The 26,992-nt window shown below is 44.4% G+C and overlaps 1 protein-coding gene across 3 annotated transcripts in view; it reads right to left on the reverse strand.

The window, feature by feature from the left end:
* LOC138982390 (receptor-type tyrosine-protein phosphatase N2-like) overlaps window positions 1–26,992 on the reverse strand; it is a 179,670-nt gene that overhangs the window by 27,126 nt on the left and 125,552 nt on the right. For 2 of the 3 annotated variants that reach the window (XM_070355658.1, XM_070355656.1), the window contains one exon: window positions 16,265–16,319. In XM_070355658.1, coding sequence (XP_070211759.1) covers window positions 16,265–16,319 — 55 coding nt within the window. Of the gene's footprint in view, window positions 1–16,264; window positions 16,320–21,382; window positions 22,913–26,992 lie in introns of those variants that run through there. The other variant, XM_070355657.1, reaches the window with a different exon arrangement.

The raw sequence follows: 26,992 nt of genomic DNA on the forward strand, positions 1-26,992 counted from the left end.
TCTGTAAAAACAACCCTGCTTACATCTTGTGGGATTCCCACATCCATTTCCCCCAATTTGTCAATTCCAAAAGAGAAACCGACCATCCACCACCCGGAAAATCGATGTTTAATTAAACATTGCAGGCCTAAGAATGATGTGTGTTTTTTAAGCCCCTCCAGTGTCTGAGCAAATCCAGCTTAAGGTACTTTTGCTGAAACCCGTGTCGTGTACTTTTTCTTGCTTTTCTGGCCTGGCTAAGCTCCATACTTTATCTCCCAAAACAGACGGAAAAGCTCAAGTAGTGACGGCCGAGAGTCCGCAAAAATACAACGGAGGATTAAACAGATAGAACACGAATGAATAAATCGAACAAACAAAACACACAACAGATTACATATTAAAGTGCAACTGTCATTTTGAAAAACGTAGAAATCAGGGACTTTAAAGGCTGACCGAGACGAGTCCCTCATAAGCCTTGATTCTCAAAACAAAAGTCCATATATAAGTTATAAGAGATTTGAACATATCTACAGAAATTTAAAGAAACCACATATTAATGATAACATACTTTGAACAGAATGAAAACAAAATGACAAAGAGAACTAAAATTCAAAATTGGCACTGTACACAAAAACAACCACAGTAAACGAATAAGCATGCCAAAGATGACAAAGTCATCGACAGAACCTCTCAAAACAGCTCGCCAACCCATCACACACAACACACTTAATCACAAAATTAAACTCTTAAAATAGTCACAAGAGAGAAATTCATTTCCACACGGTATAGATTTCAGAACAAACAATGTCCAAACATGATCAGAGGACAGCGATTTCTTGTCTGGAGCCGAGGGCCATTTGTCGAATTGCCTTTCCAATCTTGCTATGCAAGGAAGACAAGTAATCAACTACTGGGTTCAGCCGTAATCAACACTTGAGATCCGGTCCGCTGCTATGGCCCACGGAAGCCTTGGGCAGCGACAGATTCATATTTCATCAGCGGTAAGAGTTCTCACATTTGCAGGGTGAGCAACCACCCGTCTTGCGCCCAGGGTGCTTTTTACGGGTGATTACAGAGCACAATTGCCACATTCTTCTTCATCGTTGTACTCAACTTTGGGCTTACACACCGTCAAGTTCCTGAAATATCAGCGTATAGCGTGTTGTTGTTTCTATACATATTTATTTGTATTAAATCGTGTTCCTAAATGCCGGTGCAATAAAGGGACCAAGGTTGACGTTTAGCCGATTTTGTCGCGAGTTTGTCACAGAAAGTGGACACGTATAGTCAACAGTTCAAAAAATGCCTCTGTCTCAATGGCTCAGCATTTATCAAAATACATCCTTTGAGGCATAGGCTTTGAAACGAAAGTTTTTCAGCATGGAACTATTTATATCTTCGTGGATTCTAATGCTCTCGCTCGTGGTGCACCTGCAGTGTAACATAGTTGGGAACCAAACGAAAGAGTAGAACGTCCCTCGGTACACTATCACAGGAGAGTGACGTGAATTCACAGACTGCAGAATGCTTTATGCACATGTACTAGTCTTTGCAGGGTTGTTTTTTTGCGGCCCAGGTGAAATTCAGGACTTATTTCAGGTGCGTGTATACATACTTTTTAAATGAAAAAAATGAGTTAATTGGGTCCAAGCAGAAGTAAAAATGCTATCAATCATTCAAGGACGCGGCAGGGCAGTCCCAAATTCACCATCGAGTAAAAAATAACAACTATACGTTGCCACACAGTGTTTCTCTCCATCATCAAACGAACCCATGTGCACCGCTTATGCACCATGATACTTATTACGGTAGAAGAAAGTCTGCCTAACAAATCGTAATAGTTTGGAGAAAGAAAACAAACCCCACTTAAATCGGGTAATCAGACACGCAGGGGCCACCGATAGTCTCAAACCCCTTTTCTGCAACATCGTTAGTCTAAAAAAAAAGAATCTTCTCCGCTGTCATCTTTTTTCTTTCTTTATTTGGTGTTTAACGTCGTTTTCAACCACGGAGGTTATATCGCGACGGGGAAAGGGGGGAGATGGGATAGAACCACTTGTTAATTGTTTCTTGTTCACAAAAGCACTAATCAAAAATTTGCTCCAGGGGCTTGCAACGTCACAATATATGACCTTACTGGGAGAATGCAAGTTTCCAGTACAAAGGATTTAACATTTCTTACATACTGCTTGACTAAAATCTTTACAAAAATTGACTATATTCTATACAAGAAACACTCAACAAGGGTAAAAGGAGAAACAGAATCCGTTAGTCGCCTCTTACGACATGCTGGGGAGCATCGGGTAAATTCTTCCCCCTAACCCGCGGGGGGACTCCGCTGTCAGCATGCCAGCCTATCAGCACGTGGAAAACGCCGACAGAAAGAAATGCCAATGGACGAGAGGTGATGAGAGAGAGCCCTGGGCCAGCCATCCCCGTCATTTCCCACAAGAGTTGAAGAGATGTAAAAGAACAAAGCTACTGATAAAACAAATCTGTGTACACTTTAATCTCCACATCGCTTGGTGGAGGTGAGACGTGGAGCAAATGTCATTAAACTTTCATTACATGGCTGGGAGCTTCGCAGACGCACAAAAGGTTCTGGGTGGATTCGGAAAATTCTACCTCTGGTTTGTCACTCCCGCCTCGGTCTCTGTTTTTCCGCCTCTCTCTCGTTCTCTCTCTCACTCTGCATTGGGTCTCTCTCACCCTCTGTTTCTACCCCCCCCCCTTATCTATCTTTGGCTGATTTTATCACGAGCTAACAGAAAAGAATTGAAGATCCTCAAATGAAGTGATTACTTCTCGCGCCAATGGCGGTGACTGGAAGTCCTTGAGAAAGATAGTACGCTATCCTTGTCATCATCCTTATACTTCGGTCTGGGCAGACATTCCATCTGTCTCTTTCCACCCGTTGCCTCTGCTCTGTGTGTCTGTGTGTCTGTCTGTCTATATATGTTCGTATCTCCCTCTCCACCTGTCTGCCTCTTTGTTCCCGCTTTCTTTCTCTCTTTACCCTCCAAAGGCCAGTTTTCTTCCTTGCTCATTCTCCCTGCTTTCTCTGTCTTCTTCCCCTCCTCTAGGCTATCTTTCTCTCTCTAAATATATAAATATCTGTCTCGTTCTCAGCCTAATTAACAGCCTTTCGTTCACTCGCTCTCTCTCTCTCTCTCTGTCACTGTTTCCTCTCTATCTCCCTTCTCTAAATCCCTCTCTCACACTCGGTTTCCCTTTTCTCCTTTCTCTCAATCTTCACCTCTCTCCCCACTCGCTCTCTCCTCCACCCCCCCCTCTCTCCCACCCGTTTCTGCCCTCCCTTCTCCCTTTCCAGAATGAGAACAAAATTCCAAGCAGCATTCAGCCATCGTACAATTCAAGATGGCGTGCGGACGCAGCTGACGTTGGCCATCCGTCAAGGGATCAAGTGGAATAATGACATCCGCCCTGGAACCAGGCCTAGGGTCAGTAATGGAGACGTCTAATTATCACCCACACAGTCACACGTCTCTCCGAGTCTCAAGGCGAAGCGTAGATTTTTGACCAAAAAATGACAACCAAAATATCACCCAAATAGGTATTTTGTTCCTGTCTGTTTCCAATGTGTAGCTAATCTCAAAGAAGTAGAGCTTCAGACAGAGAGAAAGTAGATAAACCTCGGTCTCGTATCCTCTATGAACCTATTACGTTTTAATACAATCGAGCGTACCTCCCCCATCCCTTCACTGTTTTGTCACAGCTTTCTTTGAAAGTGTCTCCCTCCCGCGCTTTAGAATCGAACTTTCGACAACGTCTGTACAGCGTTTTTCACTAAGCTACTGAGTTCTTGTGCTATAAATTCGAGTCGTCAGAATTTGTACCTGCACAGGTAAAGCAGCATGAAGTGTTTTCATATTAGGAAAGTAATTCTTTCTTTCTTTATTTGGTGTTTAACGTCGTTTTCAACCATTCAAGGTTATATCGCGACGGGGAAAGGGGGGAGATGGGATAGGGGAAAGGGGGGAGATGGGATAGAGCCACTTGTTAATTGTTTCTTGTTCACAAAAGCACTAATCAAAAAATTGCTCCAGGGGCTTGCAACGTAGTACAATATATGACCTTACTGGGAGAATGCAAGTTTCCAGTACAAAGGACTTAACATTTCTTACATACTGCTTGACTAAAATCTTTACAAACATTGACTATATTCTATACAAGAAACACTTAACAAGGGTAAAAGGAGAAACAGAACCGCGGGGGGTAGGAAAGTAATTCCCGGCAACAATTAACATGCTTTTTTCCCCCCGCTGTGAACAATCGTCAGGCTGGTTATCCAATGAAACCAAACGATTGGTGACTTTGGAGAGGAGACCAGTCGGAAGACTAACTTACAGACGACCCATGCGTTTATATCAGCAAACCAATGAGAGAGAGAGAGAGAGAGAGAGAGAGGGAGAGAGAGAGAGAGCGAGAGAGAGCGAGAGCGAGAGAGCGAGAGAGAGAGAGAGACTGAGAGAGAGAGAGGGAGGGAGAGAGAGAGAGAGAGAGAGAGAGAGAGAGAGAGAGAGAGAGAGAACAAGAACAAGAACAAGAACAAATCTTTAATTGTCTAAGGCCACAGCCCCTTACAATAGTGGTTAAAATAACAGCAATAGTATCTGCACAGTTATAAATTATAGTCACGCATAAAATTCAACAAATACATTAAAACCCTGATGACATATCACTGAACCTCATTTATAAGGGTTCGTCTCTTCTGTAGCATGAAGAACACAAATCTGCTGAAGCTGTTCATCACATTTTCCTCATTACTGCCACAGAAATACACAAGTTGTTGTTGCAGCGTCTTAGAGTTCGAGATTTTCAAATACTTTGCTCGAAGGTCTTGATAAAAAGGACATAAAAATACAACATGGTGTTCATCTTCTTTATCAGCTGTACAGAGAGGACAGTTTCTTGTCGTTTGGTTTGGTGCGTATCGAAACTTGTGAGCGTTGATTTCGGATACTCCTGCGCGGAAACGAGAAAGAGCAACTCTGTACTTAATATCTTCGATTAATTCAATGTATTTCTCTTTTTCCAAGCATGTTTTGTAACAATTATAAATGTCAAAACGTTCACTGCATTCTAAAAAGGAGAACCATTCTTGACAAAAACAATCTTGTAAACGTCTTTTAAACTCTTGTAAGAAACACTTCTCATTCCCAACAGTTCCGTACATCCACACAGCAGCAAAACCATTACAACATAAAAGACTCTGCACATGTGAGACCCAATTTGTGTGGCCCTTCGATGCCAAATTACATAAAGCTGTATATGCAATCTTGGAATATCTTGAATCAGGTTGCTTCAGCAGTGTAAACCAGTATTTCACACATCTGACTGCAGAGTTAATATACAGCGGATGTCTTCCCAATTCACCATACACAATGTTGTTTGGAGTTCGAATTGTCACTTTCAGAAACTTTTTACACGCGAACAGGTGGACCCTTTCCACAGAGTCATACTTTCCATATCCCCATAGCTCTGAACCATACAAGAGCATAGGAGCGATCCGTGCGTCAAACAGTTTGAAAAACACCTTTGCCGAATGGCAGCCAAGTCTGTTCAGTAATCTAACGATTTCGATCACTCCCTTTTTCGCCATGGTTGTCTTTGTTTCTGCTGCAATGTTCCAGCTCAGTTGGGTGGAAAGGGTTACACCGAGATATTTAAACGAGTTCACAATCTCAAGACGATCTATTCCGTAGAACCACTTCTCTTTCTGTGCAATGTGCCCGCCCTTTCTAAAAACCATGACCTTAGTCTTTGTCAAGTTCACGTTCAGACACAGTTTTTCTGCAGAGCAGCGCAGGACATTAAGCTGGTTTTGTAGGCCTACTACAGTGCTGGATAACAGCGCAATGTCGTCAGCAAAAAGCATTACAAACAGTTCTAACTCAGACGGAGATAAACGTATCCCATGTCTGCCTCGTTGTATGACATCCTGTGCCAGTTCGTTGATCAGAAACGAGAAAATTGTCGGTGAGGCTACACAACCTTGCTTAAGGCCTTGCATACATTCAAAGAAATCAGTGTATTCGTTTCTGCACCGCACGCATGCTTTCACATTTTCATACATGCTCTTTAACACCTTAAATATTTTGCCTTGTATGCCTAATCGAAAAAGCACTGACCAGAGCACGGGGCGCTTAATGCTATCGTAAGCCTTACAAAAATCTATGTAGGCTACATACAGTTTGGCCTTTTGTGAAAATTGTTTCTGGACGCAAGCGTAAAGGGTAAACACATGATCAATAGGAGAGAGAGAAAGAGAGAGAGATAGAGAGAGAGAGAGAGAGAGAGAGAGAGAGAGAGAGAGAGAGAGAGAGAGAGAGAGAGAGAGAGAGAGATCGTTCTGTCAATAGGGAGATTTAAAAGACAGCACGTTTCGTTTGGTGAATGAGTCACCCCGCGAAACGGAACGTGAAACGAGACGGCATAGGCCGCAGACAAGATTTAGATGTATTCACGTTTCGTTTCGGAATGAAGGAAGGGCGATAAATCTTCAAGTGAAATTATCACGTCTGTCCTCGATCAGAATGGAAAAAAAAACCCTAGGAGGTGGTCCAGAATCGGGCATACTTTGATTATTTTCAGTCCAAATAAATCACACAGACTTTGTTTATACAAAATCACATACGAAGCCAGAATAAAAATTCGATGCGATGACCTACTTCTGCTTCGCCATTTGCTTTCTCACCATGAAGTTGGATAAATGTACCAGGATCAGCACCCTTCAAAATATTTCAGTTCACAACAGTTGTCTACCTCCAATGAACACATTTTCAGCGCTGAAAGACTGTGAAAGGGTTGATGAATCTAGCAATGCATAAAATGGCCAACAAATAAAACTGTTAGTGTGCAAAAATACTCACAAAAGTTGACGAAATATTGCTCGTTTTTTTGGGGGGGAAAACGTGACTGCGTTTTGACGTTCCACGTTCCGTTTCAGTTGACCTTCACCTTTCCAGCGAGAGACCCCCGAAATGATGACGTTTACCACAACTTCAAAACGAAACGTCCCGACGTTTCGTTTTTTAAATCTCTCTAATGCAACCAAAAGACCGTTAGCAGCGTTCCTTCAAAGGAAACATGTTCACGAAGGAGCAGACCACAGTGGCAGAGTTACTTACAGGAAGACAAGGCCATACAGAGCCAGACTAGGGAAGCCTTGCTGTCAAGGTGGAGGCTGAGAGCCATGTCCAGGCGGATGTCGTAGGAGCAGTGGAGCTGACAAGAAAATCAATGGCGAGAAGCTGATGGCCCCAGTGTAGAGTTACGCTGGCGAGCGCGCTCCATCAAAAATGTATGAAGGCTCCGTGTAGCAGAACGACGCCTGTCACGCCCCGATCTTTATCACCTCCGAACACTCCCCTTCCTCCCCACATTTCCCCATTACAGTCTCTGACTTTCACTAGAAATTCAAAATCCTATGATGAAGACCGATTTTTTTCCCAGCAGGCAAAACGCCACGTGATACTGTTACATTTGAAGTCAAACTGCAAAACTGAAGCTACTTCTTATGACTTTGCTCAGAATTGAACGCGCTCATTTTTTTCATCCTTTATTATCTCTTCATTTTAGTACTGCTTGCCTGTCACCTCTGATTAGTTCAAACAATCCTCTCACATCATCTGCCTCATATCGACTGTTCGTTCTGATGTCTTGCGCCAAGTGAGAGTAACTTCTCTTTTAATTCAGGTGAGATGAACCAAACACAGCGGGGGAGTTTACGTAATCATAGTCGTACCGACTGTGTAAGTGAACGCTTATTTCCCCACTTGCACTCTGAAAATAATTGGACGTTCTTTTGTTTATAAGACTTATAAAACAGTTGTTCATGAACTCTGAAGTTTTTAATTTATTTTCTCTGCAAAAAAATAATGAGTGTCATTTTGTTAGTTTTCGTGCAGAGTACGCCTGAATTTCAATATCAGCGGTTTACTTCTTTCTTGAAATGTAACCCTAAAAAAGTCCTTAAGTAGCATGACAGTTTTCAGTTCGTATATTGTAACTCGTAACTTGAACATTTTCTGTTTCTCGTTAACGTTGAAGTAATTGACCTTTTGCCACCATTTTATCATTATTTGTTTTCTCCACCCACAATTCAATGACTCTAATTATATTCTGCTACGAAAAAATACCAGATAACTCTATCAAGGCAAAATCATCAACATATTATTAAGTCAGAGTTGCGCATTTTACGGCGAGACTTTTCTTCTTCAAAAATTGCCGTATGTGTGATATGCCTCCTTTTCGCGGAACATGTATTTACTTTCTTCTTTCATACATTTAGAACGCTCGACTCATCCTCAGACGTTGGACGTTCCTGTATTGATTTGCTCCTGTAATTTGAAGTCTGCAATATTTCGTGATCTCTTCAATTTCAACGATTTTTAATCCGCATTGCGAGCAAAGCATCTTTTATCTACGGTATTTTTTCTTTTAATGTAATTTAATAAAAGCCGTTTTCATTTTATCCCTGCGAGATGGTTTTAACTTTCCTTAACTTTCCCCCTTAATCATGTCGAAGACGGAGTTTTTTTACTAGCATGCAAAACGACATGTTTTACTCTTTCATTTTAACTCAAACTGCTGAATTGAAGCTAATTCTTATGACTATGCTCAAAATTGAACGCGTCCATTTTTCATCCTGTAATCATCGTTTTTTCCCCTTGTAATTTGCACGCTTAAATTTATACAATGACTTTTTGTTTTAATCTCTCTTTAATTAGGGCACTGTCTTAAAGTTCAAATTCTGGCTGAAGATCGAAAGTTTTTTTTCAGTTTGGTTGCCTCCTGGAAGATTCGGGAAACGTAAATGACAAGAAAAGGTAGAACGCACGACGAACGGAGGGGGGGGGCCGTGAGTTTGCGCAGAGAGAGAGAGAGAGAGAGAGAGAGAGAGAGAGAGAGAGAGAGAGAGAGAGAGAGAGAGAGAGAGAGAGAGAGAGAGAGAGAGACAAAGAGAGAGAGACAAAGAGAGAGAGAGCGGAGTGTATCAGCAAACAGGAGACAAAGACAGCTCAGCATCATCAGCGCTGGACATGGTACATGGACATGGTTTAGCAATGGACATGATCACCCTTTCTATGGCCAAACCATTGACGCCGAAGAACCGACGGCACCATTCCGCTCCCGCCGCTCCAGTCTTTACTGCCGCAGTAACCAGGCAACACAATTTGGGTGCTTAGCAACCTCCTTGCCGAGAGAGCCCTGATAGGCGCTGCGCCCTTCCCAACGTAGTTAAAAAGGATTGAGAATGTTTTCCTTTCTCTACTTTATGTCTTCTCCTGTTCCTCCATGATCTTGAAAAGGGGTGGGAGGGGGGTAGAGGGAAGGGGTGGGGGAGACAAGGGAGGGACAGCGGAGAAGGTTTTTAACGGCTTGCGTTGCCAGCAGGAAGTCGGGTATGCCTGTCTGGTTATTAGCAGAAAGGAAAGTCCAGCGCGGCTTTTTGTTAGCTGATCAAAACGACAAAAGCCGGAGGCTGCTCGAGTTACCGGGTACTGCGTGCCACTTTGCAGCCCTGGCTTTTCCTGCACTGTCTTTGCTGCCAGCGATCGATGCTCACAAAGTGAAACGTCGCCTGGCTTTTCTTGCACACACTGGAGGGGTAATGGGGGTAGGGGGCAGGATCCCTTTACCATACTGTCGAACCGGTATTGATAGCAAGTGTGTGTGTGTGTGTGTGTGTGTGTGTGGGGGGGGTGTCTGTGTCTGTGGGTCTGTGTGCGTGTCTGTGTCTGTGTGTTTGTGCAGAAGGGGAAGGAAATACTCACACTCAAAGACTACCTGGCTTCTTACGGTGACAGTGAAGGGGGGTGGAGGTGTGTGTGTGCTCAAACTAAAAACCTACCTGGCCGTTTTCCAGTAAAACGTGCCCCCCCCCCCCCCCCTCAACCAAAATTGATCGAAAGTGGGAAGAGAGGGAAGGGTGGGGAAACGGGTGGTCGTATTCCCTTTTCGACCTCATCTACCCGGATTGATGACACGTCTAGATTCGATGTACCCGTTTTGGCATCAGTTTCTGAGCCTGGGGGAAAAGCGTTTTAATCCACTCTCCTCGCCTGTGCCCACGCCGCGCTAGCTCTGTTTTCTGCGACACTTTGTTTTAGCTAGTTTTGTTTGACAAGTGAAATGTTTCACCTGCCTTGTAAAGATACCATCCTTCCCGTGTCAACGATCACGTAAAACACACACAAACCCCGTCTGGTCATGACATGGAATAGGATCACCATTCAACTTGGAAACAACCTCCCCCCCCCCCCCCCCCCGAAAAAAAACCAAAATCCCAAACACACAACACATTACCAAACCAAGAACAACAACAAACAAACAACAAAAACAACAACTACAGCTTTGTCGCTTTTTATGAAGAGTGGGTATTTTTTGCTGATAACATTTCGTAACTGACACTATTAGCAATCTGCACATCTAATTGAGAACAAAACACACGATCAGAACAAGACGCAGACAGACTGACAATTCTTACTTTTTTTTTAATGTGCATTCAAGCGGAATGATTCCCTCATCTCATGTATATGCATATATAATACAACATGGCTAGCTGTGTCATATCAGATTTAAACGAGTTTACAGAAAAAAATATTGAAACGCGAGCGAAAGTATAGCGTGACGTGTATGTTCTCAAAATTCTTCAAGGGAAAACAGCAAGCGAGAAAGTGTTCCCACATTGACGTTTGTCTAGGTGACTTTGTAATTATGAGCAGTGGAAAATCAGGCCCCTGCCAGACTAGTTTGACACGATCTCATTTACATGATATACACACGTGCGAGTATATGGTTTAGTTACATGTATTAATGGGTGGTCCCTCTCGCGTATGTAGAATAAAGACGGATCTCTTAATCATGTGCTTGATGGTTTGCACGGGGGCAAGTCAGTAATAGTGCTACATGTTCTATCAAGCGGCAATTACTCAAAGGCCACAACTCTTCAAGCAACAAAACGTGTTCCCGTCATAACGAAAACTAACTTGCAATGGCTATATTTTGATAAAAAATAAACCATCAACAACAATAACAACAAAACTGTCGGATGCTATCAAACGCTGTAGGACAATGTTTTTCTCGCTAACTTTTACATATACAGCTCGGTACAATACTTCATCTTTGTATATGGCGACCAAAAAGAACAATACAAGTACTTACCACATTAAGATAATACGGTTGTATTTAACTGAATTAAACACAATTACAAATTATAGCCAAGTCAAGTTTCGGGTAACTGAAAGTATCTTTAAGGCCGCTCAAAAACATATTTTTGCCCCTCCTACGTCGGCACACGTTGCAACACTTTCCGATGCACCATTCGTTTTTTCCCTGGCAAAATGTGTGACGCAGCCTGTGGTTGCCATAGAAACAGACAGAGAAGTGACACGATCTGATCCCTTACCTGGTAACGTTGACTACCTCCTTCTCTCGTGGCTATAAGAACAACTGTGAGCATGAACACCCATTTCTCACTTTCCTTCGCAAACGTTCGCTAATCTTACCTATTCTCCACCTGAATTGGCTCAGGTTTCCACCTTCCCATACATTTCGCTGTTACAAAATTCATGTTTTTGATTTTTTCTTCTTCTCCGTTTCATCTTTTATTGGTAATACTACACTTCATGAGGTGGTGTTGTTTTCCTCAAAAATAATGCTTGATGGCCTGCACGCAACACACGCAGACGTGGTTCGGTTCTTAAGTACTAACGTGAACCTTCACAACAAACAACACACGCAGACGTGGTTCGGTTCTTAAGTACTAACGTGAACCTTCACAACAAACAACACACACGAAAAACACACATAAATACAACAGCACACAAACAGACACCAGAAACCCGACAAAGAAAGAAAGAACGAAACTAAAACAAAATTAAACCACACAAAAAAATGGGGCCCGGGTAGCTCAGGTGGTAGAGCACTGGACTTGTGATCGAGAGGTCGCTGGTTCGAATCCGGGCCGGGACGGACACGGGTCAACTTTATGCGCAGACCCAGAGACGGTATCCATCTCCCACCCCCCGTGTCACCACAATGGCACGTTAAAGATCTTGGTCATTTTACCTTAAGTGCTGATGGCTGATACCACCTAAACACGCAAACATCAAAATGCCGTGAGGGCGTAACACTCGAATCGTATAAACCAATTCATGTCCAATATAGGCAATTAAGACCTGACGGACAATAAGCCCCTTAAACTTTAATTTAAAAAAAAAATCCACATTGTACTTTTAACGATAAGTACGAACAACACCAACTGTGACTGTCGACCTTTACTGCTGATTCGTTTTAATTTGGCGTGGAAGTTGTCTTTCCCGTTCTCAAACGATCCCTTCTACCTGCTGTGCTAATTATGGCACAATTCGTACTTTTTTTCCCCATTACTCATTATGCTTTCTTATTCTTTAAAAAGCCTAATACTGCGGGCTATTCATATCGAACGGTGGCCGCAGGGCTAAGACGATTTGTCAACATTTAGCAAAATAACGCAGCATGAAATATATACAATCCCTTTCAGTCAATTCAAAGAAAAGGATGAATTGAGAATAGCCATTGCCAGAGAATGCAGGCATCGTAATGGCAATGCTTCTGGCACCCCACGGTTTGGAGTTAAACATTAGATGCACCCATGAATGTCTTGTGTGATTTTTAACTCCCTTTACGGCAACCTTGATTTTGACAGTCTGCGGGTGCTACGGCCTTTATTTACCTAAAATGCTCAATCAACTCTTCCAGAGTTTAGGGTCCCTCCCCGTCCCCGCTCAAATCCAGCCCTGCAGAAAGTAACAAGACTGAAATGTTGAAGTTGTGTGTACGTGTTTAAGTGGAAGGGTGTTCTCATCTCCCATGTAAAAGCCTGGAAGGGTGTTCTCATCTCCCATGTAAAAGCCTGGAAGGGTGTTCTCATCTCCCATGTAAAAGCCTGGAAGGGTGTTCTCATCTCCCATGTAAAAGCCTGGAAGGGTGTTCTCATCTCCCATGTAAAAGCCTGGAAGAGGAGATGAAGGAAACCCGGGTTGTGCGGGTTTGAACAAATCCTGATGACTGAGGAGACATGGAATCGGCTTGTCAGAAAAGAACGGACGAGAAGAGAGAGAGAGAGAGAGAGAGAGAGAGAGAGAGAGAGAGAGAGAGAGAGAGAGAGAGAGAGAGAGAGAGAGAGAGAGAGAGAGAGAGAGAGAGAGAGAGAGAGAGAGCGCGCGCGCGCGCGTTTTCGTGTGTGCGTTTGTGTCACGTGTGAGTGTGTGTGCGCGCGCGCGCGTTCGTGGACGTGTGCGCGCATACAACAGCAGAGGTGGTGAAGAAGGGTCATGAGGTGAACAAGAATGAACTAGAAGTAGAAGAGAGGCAAGAGGTGACGAGGAAAAAGCAGGAAGTAAATGAAGAGTAATGGGTGACGAGAGCCACGGCTGTGTGACACTAAAAGGGGAGAGCAGTGTGCCGAGGAACGCAGGAATTAAATAAGATGGAGCGGGTGCTGAAACGCACGGCCTGTCCATCCCTGGGGACTTGGGTGCTAGGGGAGGGGGGGGGGAGGGGCGCAGCCATTGGGCACAGAGGGTTGGGGGAGTTGAAAGAATAGGGCTGAGTAGGAGATAGAAGAGTGAGTGAGGGGGGGGGGGGGGGGGGGGGGACTCTTGTGTCTGAGACAGCAAGGAGACTCGGTCTGCTCGGGTAGAAGAGGATTAGTAGTTGTACAGTCGAATCTGCCCTGGCGACCACCTCTTCATTTTTTTGGTTTTTTGTTTGCTTAACGCCCAGCCGACCACGAAGGGCCATATCAGGGGCGGTGCTGCTTTGACACACACAAGACAGAAGTCGCAGCACAGGCTTCATGTCTCACCCAGTCACATTATTCTGACACCGGACCAACCAGTCCTAGCACTAACCCCATAATGCCAGACGCCAGGCGGAGCAGCCACTAGATTGCCAATTTTAAAGTCTTAGGTATGACCCGGCCGGGGTTCGAACCCACGACCTCCAGCTCACTGGGCGGACGCCTTACCACTAGGCCACCGTGTTGCGGTCCACCTCTTCATAACGACCCCTGTCCTTTACAACTACACACATAAACCCCGACGAGGTTACTTCTTTTCTACATAAATTCACCTTTCCATAACAATCACATGTATTTAAGGACCATTTTTAGTTGGTTCCTTAGGTGGTTGTTAAACACAAGTTCGACTGTATATCTCCATAGATCTGTCCGATTTTGTTCAAGGGATAAATACATCCTTCATCTAGAACACATACATCCTTCATCTAGAACACATACATCTTTCATCTAGAACACATACATCCTTCATCTAGAACACATACATCCTTCATCTAGAACACATACATCCTTCATCTAGAACACATACATCCTTCATCTAGAACACATACATCCTTCATCTAGAACACATACATCCTTCATCTAGAACACATACATCCTTCACCTAGAACACATACATCCTTCATCTAGAACACATACATCCTTCATCTAGAAAACACACATACTTCATCTAGAACACATACATCCTTCACCTAGAACACATACATCCTTCATCTAGAACACATACATCCTTCATCTAGAACACATACATCCTTCATCTAGAACACATACATCCTTCATAGATCTAGAACACATACATCCTTCATCTAGAACACATACCAACACAAGAAGTCTACAGCATGGCTGCCTCTTATTCAATATCGGACATTTCAGCAATGAGCTGAATTAATTTGTGTAATTAATCGCGTCTCGGAAGACTTTTTTGTTCAGGCCAAAACGCAAACATGCACTTGGGTGTTGTTTTTCTTGTTTTTCTGATTATAATTAATTTCGTAATCGATACCTATGAAATCTGCGAAATTAATTTAGCAAAAACTTCTCAGTGTAGATTTTTGGTGTGTGTCCAAGTCTGGCAAGTGGAAGGAAGGATGGTCTCATCCCATGCACAGAGCCGAGTAGATCCCATGCACAGAGCCGACTAGATCCCATGCACAGAGCCGACTAGATCCCATGCACAGAGCCGAGTAGATCACATGCACAGAGCCGAGTAGATCCCATGCACAGAGCCGAGTAGATCCCATGCACAGAGCCGAGTAGATCCCATGCACAGAGCCGAGTAGATCCCATCCACAGAGCCGAGTAGATCCCAGCCACAGAGCCGACTAGATCCCAGCCACAGAGCCGACTAGATCCCAGCCACAGAGCCGACTAGATCCCATGCACAGAGCCGACTAGATCCCATGCACAGAGCCGACTAGATCCCATGCACAGAGCCGACTAGATCCCATGCACAGAGCCGACTAGATCCCATGCACAGAGCCGACTAGATCTCATGCACAGAGCCGACTGGGGGGGGTGGGGGGTGGGGGTGGAGTAGAGGAGCGGTCAGCAGAGCCGGCCATTGGTCGATACAAACCGCTAGGGGTCATGACACGGAATAACCAACCGCGAGTTACTGATCATCACCAATCAATGATCGCCTGTCATTTATCACGAATTACTGACCATAAGTCATTGATCTGTTTTATATCATTGGTGCAGCTTAGAAAGAGAGGGAACATTAGGGGGTGATCGAGGTGGTTGGGTGGGAGGTGGTCACGTAGTTAGCGACTTCGATGCAGGGCTTTGGACTACATAAGTTCAAGTTGACTTATGTGTACGAAACAAACAAATAAAGTGGTGCTGCGGTAGGTTCTGTAATCAATGTATTTGTATCTCTCATGCCACTGTAACACAAGGAAACTATTTTGTGAAGCCAACTTGCCGAATACTAAACTGATCATTCTGACAACGCATGAGGTAAGAAGTTGATAAAAAAGAAAAAAAAGTAAAGACGCAGTGCCAACAACAATCGCAAAGACGACGAGGTACAAAGAACAAAAGAATTTGTTTGTTTGTTTGCTTAACGCCCAGTCCATCACGAAGGGTGATAAAGAACAAAAGAAAGAAAGAAGCAAACAAACAGACTGACCAAAACACATCTTCATAAGCACATGAAGACAAAAGAGTCGAACAGAGAGCGACAGATAGGTTGAGAGAAAGAAGACAGAAGAGGAATGGGGTAGGGATGACGAGTAAGACAGAGGAGCAAAGCGTGCAGAAGACAGGAACATCAGACCCCAACACAGATAGGCTGCTGACGTTCCAACATCAATAACTCAAAACAAGAATGGTTTTCATTTTGACAAAACAAAACAGTCACGGGTAAAATGAGTTCATGAAAATCAAAGCAGACTTGAAGAAACAAGTACTGACCAGCACGACGTGTCCAGTGGAGATGTCCATGTTGGTGGCCGCCGGTTCCTCGCTCCTGAAAACAGAAAACAGACACAGGGTGATATATTATTCATATCACACCCACATACCACCAACGTTCACTGTCATCATTGAAATAATATCCACCGCATCCAGTATTATGGATATGGCATTAAACGGTGTGGTGCAACATATGTGGACATATTATCTCGCTTCTTGTTTGGGTTTAATTAAGAGTTGGCGCACACTGACATGAAACACATATATAAACATTGTTGACAACATAACAATGTGTACACTTCACCAGAAACAACACAATGAGGGTAAGCTACAAACCAAGCAACATTGATTAAAGCGATGCGACATGCGATGGTATCCGTAGTGGAAACGAGTAAGAGCTCTTAGAAGTGGCTACAAACACAAGTAGTAAAGTACAGAGGGTGAAAATATGACGCAGATGACAACGATGGTGATAGTTACAAGAATCTATCTGTTTTCGGATAGAACTAAGTCGGGTTTTCTCTTCAGAGTAGAATTCAACCTCGGGACATTGTAATAACACCATTGTAGCTCTGCAATCTTAAACTCTCGAGAACACTAAAGTAATATCAGGGTATTTTCGAAAAACATTGGACATTCCGGCCGTTTCGAACAGATAAACATGTAAAGTGAAAGCACAATCGATACGTCTACTCGTCTCTCTCTCTCTCTCTCTCTCTCTCTCTCTCTCTCTCTCTCTCTCTCTCTCCCCCTCCCTCCCTCCCTCCCTCTCTATCTCTTACTCGCTAATACCATAAATATTATATATGTATTCTTGAACGGATTTTTGTTTTGATGTACAATTTTCATTCAATTTTCTTTTCATGTTTGCTTGCTTTCATTTAAACTGTACAATAAGCCGCCATTTATATGTATTTTTCTAGAAAACTGTAAACACCACTATAAGCATTATGCTTGTTGTTGTTTACTCTATAATTATGCGTTTTTTTTGTAAATAATGCACAAACGTTGAATAAAACAGTTTAAACCAAAAACATTGTCCTTCATGACAATACTTTCTCTCTCGAAAAAAATCAATTTTGCTGATCATATGATCGCCCTCTTGGAATCTACATGTCTAATGCAGAAATATTCGACCTTCACGATGCATGGCAGAGACAGCTATCGTCTTGTCACGGCCACATTATTTTGTTTCCATTCTGTCGGTTGCAGCGCTCGCAGATGGCAGACGACAACAACACAAGGGCTATCGCAGAGGTAGCACAGGTAACATGTGATAAGGCAGAGTTTCTTGCTAAAAGCTGTAACTAAATGGCGTTGACATGTATCGATTTCTAGCTACTTTGGCTACATCCTTATCTTCTTTTGTCCATTTTCCTCTTGTAACTGGTATACGGGGGAAGGTGGCCCCAGTAACATGTGATAAGGAGGTGGACACGACTACAAGATGTCTACCTCGCTGCAAGGCACACAGTTGGCTACTTTCCTTTTCTTCTAGTCTTCAATTCTCTAGTTACCTCTCCCGGGGAGGGAGTGGGGGGGGGGCGGTATAGGGTTACAGCTAACTTGTGATAAAGAAGAAGGCATGATTGAAAACTTAAATTAAACGGTATGTAATTTATTGATTTTTACCTAGCTGCATCTGCTCGCTTTTTGCAACTTTCTGCTCCTTCTCTTCTGCGTGTACTCCGTTCTCCCTTTCTTAGTGATTACTACAAAGGGTGGGGAGGGGTGGGGAGGGGAAGGAAGGGATGTAGCACAGGTAATACGTGATAAGGAAGATCGAGGAGCGGACTAAAAGCTGTATCTGAACGGTATGGCCATTTATTGATTTGTACCTAGCGGCAAGGCACACCGTTGGCTATTTTCTCCTCCTTATCTTCAGTTCTCCTTCCTCTGGTTTCCTCTTCCGGGGTAGGTGGAACTCACAGGTAACTTGTGATAAGGGTGAGGACATGGTTAAAAGCCGGTCTCCCACTCTGCGACTGGAGGCCTCATCTCCTGACATTGTTTTGATTCCTCCTACTCCGGTTCACCATTCGATACCCCCTCCGTGCCACGGAGTTTGTCACGGCGTTAGGTTTTCAACAATCAACGTGTTTTCATTCCCCTTTCTTCACTTTCATCCTCTCTCTTCACCCCCCCCCCCCCCACCTCCGCTACCGAGATAGTTCATTCGAACCTACTTTTCCTCCATCCTTCTTTTCCAAAGACTAGCACTCGCCCGCTGCCGGGCCCGGTGAATTGTCATTTCGAGAGACTACTTGGCCGCTTTGCATGGTACATACCATCCTCGCAATGATTGTCTTCCTTTCAAGACGGACGCCGTCCACTCTCACCACTTCTCAGCCTTGCATTTCGCCAACCTCCACCCACACCATCCCCCATGAAGTGACTATTCTCTCCCCCCCCCCCCCCCCCCCGCCCCGCTCCCAGGAGTGTGGTAGTGTTAATAGGACTGAATGTTCTCTCCGTCTTGCCCGGCTTCCAGAATCGATGGCGAACATTGTGCATGGCTGATGCATTCACGACGCCTCTTATTTAAAACCCGCTGCCCGCTAACTCAATATACGACATGCCCCTCTAGACAGTCAGTCGGTTCTGCACTGTGCACAGTCAGAGCTTGCACTTTGATATGTTGAGGGAACGGTTGCACACTTCAGGTGTTGGGGGAATATTTTGACGAGTAAAGAGAGAGAGCTAGAGAGAGAGAGAGAGAGAGAGAGAGAGAGAGAGAGAGAGAGAGAGAGAGAGAGAGGGCGAGAGAGAGGGAGAGAGAGAGGGGGAGAGAGAGAGGGAAGAGAGAGAGAGGGAGAGAGAGAGGGGGAGAGAGAGAGGAAGAGAGAGAGGGAGAGAGAGAGGGAGAGAGATAGAGGGAGAGATAGAGAGAAAGGGAAAGAGAGAGAGAGGGAGAGAGAGAGAGGGAGAGAGAGAGAGGGAGAGAGAGAGAGGGAGAGAGCTAGAGAGAGAGAGGGAGAGAGAGGGAGAGAGGAGAGAGAGGTGGGGGTGGGGGAGGACGGGAAGACAGCAAATGAAAGGAAGGAAAACACGTTGCAAGATAGATAATCATCGTTATGCTCCGAACGATCAGAAAATATTGACACATACATCAAACGCACGTGAATATATATCAGACTTTTCAAAAGAAAGCTTTGAAAATTAAATAATGAACGGCACAGACACTACTGACTTCTCGTGCGTGCGTGCGTGTGTGTGTGTGCGAGCGAGCGTGCGTGCGCTCGCGCAATGCACGTTTGTTCTCTTTGAACAGACACACGCTTGTCAATCTGTCTTATTTGACATTCATTGCCTTTTGACAGCTTAAACTCTCACTTAGCCTAATAACCTTACAAACTAATATCGCATTCGTTTATAAATATCGACCATCAATGAAATATTCTCAGCAGTTAAGTGTTATTCATTCTGCCTGCAACATATGAAATGACAAGCCAACATGTGCAGGGCGGGGATGTAGCTAGCTCAGTCGGTAGCGCGCTGGATTTGTATCCAGTTGGCCGCTGTCAGCGTGAGTTCGTCCCCACGTTCGGCGAGAGATTTATTTCTCAGAGTCAACTTTGTGTGCAGACTCTCCTCGGTGTCCGAACCCCCCCGTGTGTACACGCAAGCACAAGACCAAGTGCGCACGAAAAAGATCCTGTAATCCATGTCAGAGTTTGGTGGGTTATAGAAACACGAAAATACCCAGCATGCTTCCTCCGAAAACGGCGTATGGCTGCCTAAATGGCGGGGTAAAAAACGGTCATATACGTAAAATTCCACTCGTGCAAAAAACCCACGAGTGTACGTGGGAGTTTCAGCCCACGAACGCAGAAGAAGCAGAAGAAGAAGCCAACATGTGTTTTAGAACTGCACCCGTTGGCTCCTATTGCTAGCCTACTTTTCAACATCTGTTGCACACATTTCGAACAATACGATTTTATCTGCACATTGCTTAAATGTTCAGTGCGAATGCCGTCCTCTTTTCCTCTGTCTTTTTTTAAATATTTTTTTAAATGATTTTACCTTTTATTTGTCTTGAACATGCTTTAAACCAGGCTTAATGCCAACAACCTCTATCCTTTTGTGTTGAAGATTATTCCATTCCCCCCTCACTATCTCATCCCTCCACCTGCACAGCCACTCTTTCTCGCACTTCTATTTCTCGCTGCCTCGCTGTCTTTGTCCCTAAATCAATCAGCCAATCCATCCATCAATCAATCGATCAGTGATTCCACCCACTCATCCATCTATTACTCAGTCTTTTATCTGCTCCGTATCTCACTGCCCCGGCTTCAAACACCTGTCTATGTGTCTCCCTATCTCTGACGACAACCCTACCTCCTTTTCCCTCGATCCCGCCCCCCTCTCCCTTCGATCCCGCCCCCCCCCCCCCTCTCCCCTCACCCCGCCACCCCGTCCTGCCATCTTTTTCTCTCTTGTCAACCACGAGTCCTCGTCTCCCTGTGTGTAAGTGCGATTACGCGGCATGGGTCTAACAAAATCTGCAGACCGTTAAACAGCCGTATCGTTAATCAATTCCACAAATCGTTTTGCGAAGCAGAGGTGCACTCTCAATCACGGAGAGATAGAAAACAGCCGCCCTGGTCGCGTACGGCAAGTGTGAGAAATATATATCGACCGGCAGCTTACAACACCACAATCGGAATTTACCCTTAAATTCAACACACAAAAAAACTATTAAGATTTGTATGTGAGTGTTGCAGGCGCAATCTTTTTTTCATTTTTTTTCAAGCATAACATACTTTAAGAGTCTTCCCTTAAATGTGCTATCAGTATTTGTCCCTAGTTTATTTATTTTCAATGCAGCACATAGAAAACTATTAGTTCAGTCCATCCTGTCTATAAGAATACCCAAAGGATTGAACAGATCTGGCCATTATAGAGAGGTGGTCGCAATGGAAAGGCGATGTATATAAGGACAGTAATCCAAACTGCCGCTCTTTTCATTTGTAAGAATCATGGCCTCTAATAAATCACCAAGAGGTACACAGAGACCAGCTAGAAGAATATAAAAAGACACCAACACCGTGTTTTTATTTCTGGCCGTATTTAAGCCGGTTTCACACCTTCGACAAAACAGGTGCTACCAGTATTTACCCATAGCGTGCGAAGGCGCCTGGACGCATCCACATGATGGCGGCGAGAAGGGAGGTGAAGAACACGACACATGGATCACACAGCACAACGCCTCATCACTCCTCCCGCCGTGCCCCCCTCTCTCTCCCTGCATTATTCATCCCCAATCTACACAGTCTGCGACCGCCACCACTTTCACACCTCCGACACTGCCAACACGATCGCCTGTCGCCGGCGTTGGTGCACAGCCAACACGTTTGGTTCTCTGTCCTCGCTTTCTGCACCCAGTCTGTGCAGTGTTTTTCTAAGGTTTCTTCCCTTATTTTCAGTTCTACGTCGGTCACCACATTTACACCTGCATCAGCGACACCGCGTCTTGTCGTGCCAGTTCACAGTCCACATTTTATTTCTATCCCTTTTCGCTTTCTGCACCCAATCTGTGCACTGTTTTTGATGAGGTTTCCTTTAGTTATTTTCAGTTGAACGACGGCCACCACATTTACACCTTTGTCAGCGACACTGCCATACGATGGCCTGTCACATCGGTACACGGCTCACACTTTATCCTTCTCTCTCCTCTTCGCTTTCTGTACCCAATCTGCGCAGAGTTCCAGACGTTTCGTTGGCTCTGCTCTGACAGATTCAGCACTGTCTCTCACTTTATTTAGTTCTATCTGTGCTTCCGTCTGCACCCAATATGTGCAGAGTTCCCTGCGGTTTCCTTACTTCTTTTCTTACCGAGTCAACACTCTTCTTCTTTCTGTTTGTGACATGGTGCAAGTAAACTCTTTACACCTCTTCCTTTCTTTCTTTTATCGCAAGAGACACTGTTGTGTTCGTCTGTTCATAAACACCTTTCACCGTCTGTGGTTTGTGTTCTGTCATGCTCACTATTTTGTATCTCTTACCAACATTCTAATTATTTGTCAGTGTTCGATTCCTGGTTACCTAAACAGTTTCCGGTTCCGGTGTCTCTCTTCATGAAAGAAAACCAATAGTTATAATGCTTCCGCTGAAAGGCAGACTGCCATAGACACAGACATTTGTAATTCCTTTCTTTGACCACTAGTCACCGATTTCGCTGTCCTCTTTATCAAAGAAAAGCGTTTGGTTCTAACGCTACCGCTGAAAGACAGACTGTCACAGAGAAGAACGCAGTTCCCTTTCTGTTGCACGAGCACAATCAGTGACAAAGCAGAAGGCGTTCACGCTCTCTGGGTCAGTTTCTCCATTACTCGCCGCCCACGCGATCTCGACCTGGACACCAAGGCACACGGGTCGTACCACTCGGCATCTTCTGTGTGCAACCACTACCATAGCAAGGCATCTCTATCAACACCACAGTAAGGCATCTCTGTCACTACTACAGTAAGGGATCTATGTCACCCAAAACACAGAAAGGCAAAGCTGCCACTAGCAAACAGCATCCAAGCTGCCGCGGTTCTCTACTCAACCAAACACACAGAGACACAGATGGGCGCTTTATTTCTGCATGAACACTGTCGATGAGGCAACCGCCGAACGAGGATCGATTCTAGCGATCAATGGGAAAACAATAAAAGCCTGCTACTACGACCACGCGCTCCGCCGGTGCAGACGCGAATATGGCTGTAGTAAAACTAGGACAATATGGGATTGGCGACCCAGTCTCCATCTGCGATATGACTGGCGCCCACGAAAGGACGTTGACTGTGGGAACGTCATCGTGTGTGTTTGTAGTGTATACATCTGTCACAGAAATAAACTGGTGTCAATCTTGTGTGTATACACAACATATAGTGTTGGCAGTCTTGTGTGCATGATTGCAAAGAATATATTGGTGTCGGTCTTGTGTGGGTTTCTAGTGTGTGTATCGGTCACAGAATTTAGTGGTGTAGGTCTCCTCGTATGATGTCTGGTTGGAAAACGACCCCCGTTTTCTAGAGCAGAGCAGAGCGACAATTAAGGGGTATGAGCGGTTGGATGGGTAAAAAAACACACACTGAGAGCACATCGCAGATATCCCGTATAAGTGTTTAATTTACAAACTGTTGATCCCGTATTTGTGTTCAATTTGAAAACTGTTGATTCCGAATTAGTGTTCACTTTACAAACTGTTGATCCCGTATTAGTGTTCAATTCCGAATCAGTGTTCAATTTACAAACTGTTGGTCTCGTATTAGTATTCAATTCCGTATCAGTGTTCAAATTACAAACTGTTGATCCCGTATCAGTGATTAATTTACAAACAGGACGTTGAACTGTCATGCTTGAATGGACGACAAGAAAATGGGAAGACCGCTACTGGAATCTGCGTGAATATAACGTTGAGTGACAGTGTCACAGACATCGCAGGCCACACTTCACTAGCTACAACCGGCACCACAGTTAGAGCCGTCAATCTAGAACACAACATCAAACACTAGCGTTCCATGGAGACTGAACAGCGGACTGAACAATGACGGCACACAGTCATCCCAGCCAAGAGTCTGTATCTCAAAATCGAGAGACGCACAGATACAACTGCTTTCTACATAATGTCAGTGAAAGTATCACCACCACCACCAGCTCACAGTCTACACACTACAACCTGCAGAACGCAATCAGAACCACAAACCCACACAGTAAATACTTTACTAACACCAGTGTTGCATAGTGAGTGAATGAACCTCTCTCAGCAGGAAATACAGGCGACCTGCTCGACCTTGCACGGGTTCACAACCATCAACTCTCTCCCAGCCGCAGCCCTGGCTTCGATTTCCCCCGACCCGCTGATTAGGGGGGATTCCTGGAGGGGGGCCCAGCTTCCCCTAGTGGCCGCAGGGTCGTGTTGGGGTGGAGTAGGGGGGTAGGGGTGGTAGGGAAAAAGTGGGGTATGAGAGACTAGGCTATATACTGTTTTTCTATCACGAACCGCAACAACCATATCGCGACCCGCAACAACCATGAGGCTCGTAGTACAAGAAATGCCACCCAAATGAGTTCACCTATGTCAGTTGTTGTATAAGGACTTTTTTAAAATCTGGGTTGTGGGGGGGGGGGGGGGGAGGGCTCTGTCTACACAATAAGTCACACGGGACACCCTCGTGTCGTGTCGCGCGGTGAGAGACAGCGAGTGCGTGTGCAATTATGGTCATTAATAATCAAACACGATTATTACAGAATCGCCTGGCAACAGTTGACCAACACTTGTGTTGTGTGTGTTCCTTTATTCTCGCAGTGTGCACATGTTCATGCATAGAATTTCCGTCCGTCATTTGCCGCAAAGCCTTCAAATAAATGACAGCCCGTGGCGTTGGTTGTGTTGTAAACTGTACAATCATATAATTATCATATCATATCCTCTCTCCCCCCTCCCCTCTTTCTCTCTCTCTCTCTCTCTCTCTCTCTCTCTCTCTCTCTCTCTCTATCTATACATATATATATCTGTGCCAGTGCCAATTATCGGTCATTACCGACACGCTCTAACCGCTGGCTTCATATGTCGTGTCTGTGTTCAACGGCTAAACCCTGCTTATTACTGGGAGGTTATGAATGCTGATGAATACGTTCTCCCTTTGTGCAAGTATAAGCTGGTGTGTAATTACAAAGAGCGTGCCCGTGAACATTAGTTTCATCATTGTACTTTTTTCTAATGTTAGCTTCTTGGTTATCATGAATATGTTCTCATTTTCTGCACGTGTTGACTTCTCTGCGCTCGAAACTCTGAGTTAGTGATAATTTCCTTTCTGATGTTTCTGTGAGTGAATTATGCCTTGTTAGTGCTCATTATTTTGAGGTTGTTAACACTACCTTTTAAAGTAGTGAACGTCACTCAGTTTTAGAGCCACTGCAATCGTACAACTACAAGGGGAAAACAATACTCGCTGCGACGCAAAGCAGAACGTCACCACGTTACAGAGCTGACCGCACGCAAGCGCGGATGAAAACCGGGTGACATCCCGGCAAAAAGGAGGCCTGATTGATTGATTATTAAATGCTTAACGCTCAGCCAGCCGCGATGGATCGGCCCAAGGAGACGCTAAATCATTTATTTTTCAATTTATTTCTCCCTTCCCCTTCCTGGGCAAAACGGTTTAAGAAAAGCGATGCATGGACTGAACATGAACTGAATGAAAAAGGAATGTTTAAAATTGAGGCTCATATTTCGTTCTTTACTAGATCCCGTGGCACCTTCTTTTCCAGCCGCAGCAACACCCAAAAAATCAACGGTTTTGCTTCATGTTTGATCAGATTCTCTTATAAAATTAAAGTCCTATTGTCAGATATGCGTGTATGCTTGCGCTCGTGTGTGTGTGTGTGTGTGTGTGTGTGTGTGTGTGTGTGTGTGTGTGTGCACGCTTTTAGGACCCAACAACGAAACACTCCCCTTTTCTGTACCATTCTGAACAAAGCAGTTATCACATTCTACGGCTGCACTAAAAGAAATCGTTATTCAAATCAGTCATACTATCCTCTTCACTTAGAATATAATCAGTCTCGCCTTGAATCAGGGTAATTCCTACCAACCCACTGAATCGACCCATTCTTACCATTCTCTTGACTTAAAATAAATTTCGCCATAAATCAGGGTAATTCCTAGGGACAAGCATCATACTCCGAGTGCAAACTGTGTTAACTGTACCGAACAACCTAGGAAAAGCTGAACCCAATTGATTGCACATCTGTCAAGACTCAGGCTGAACAGGTCAACAGACAAACGAACATGGACATCATTCAGACAATCTTCCACCAATGTCATACGCGCACTACCGTTCAGAGCGGTTAAATTACACTCCAAAGTTAGTTCAGAAAATGAACTGATTAACACATTGCCATTTTCTCCATTAGGAGAAGGCTGCACACAGAGTCAGATTCCTCGATCTCGATGTATAATTATAACAGCTCGAAGGGCAACTGAGAGAAATACAAACAAGAAAAGCACTCGAAGCACGATGTTCTCGTCTCCAAGCAGACCATGCGGTTCAGATGCAAATTACAGGCATGGTACCGATTCCGAAGAAGAAGAATCCTGTTTGCATAGTCCACTGGCTGTTTCAGCTGGGAACGGCAGTTCTTAGCGCGGTTAGAATCTAAAATCAGGTCAGAATGAGATGTGCCTTACAACTTACTCCACGTTTCGGAGACCTACGGGAATTTGAACCGTTCTTGTCTTTAAGATCACTACTATAAGCTTTAAGCTTGTTGTTGATTCTAAATATGCTTATTGTGTATTGTACCGGTTAATTGTTGAAAGAAACACCGTTTAAACCAACCATTTTTAAAGTCTGTTGCGTATTTGTTTGGGACAGAGCCAAAAGTAATTTAGTTTCAATGCCAAATGTCTACTCGTACCTTATGGCACGATTCACCCAGGGACCAAGTGAAATGGAAACAAAGTCAAGAGCACCACGTTCAACGCGACTGAGTTATCTGCTCGAACTTCCCGAAACGCTGTAGAGGCAAACAGAAACGCTGTCAAATACAAGCCTCAAAGCGAACTGTGTGATTCAGAAGGAGGAACACAAGACAGTCACCAGAGTCTGTGTGCCTCAGAGCGAACTGTGTGATTCAGAAGGAGGAACACAAGACAGTCACCAGAGTCTGTGTGCCTCAGAGCGAGCAATCTTCTTGCGCCTAACCGCACGCGTGTGCGACCTACAGAAATGAGGA

The sequence above is a fragment of the Littorina saxatilis genome, linkage group LG12 (genome assembly GCF_037325665.1).
Source record: "Littorina saxatilis isolate snail1 linkage group LG12, US_GU_Lsax_2.0, whole genome shotgun sequence".
Taxonomy (NCBI): Eukaryota; Metazoa; Mollusca; class Gastropoda; order Littorinimorpha; family Littorinidae; genus Littorina; species Littorina saxatilis.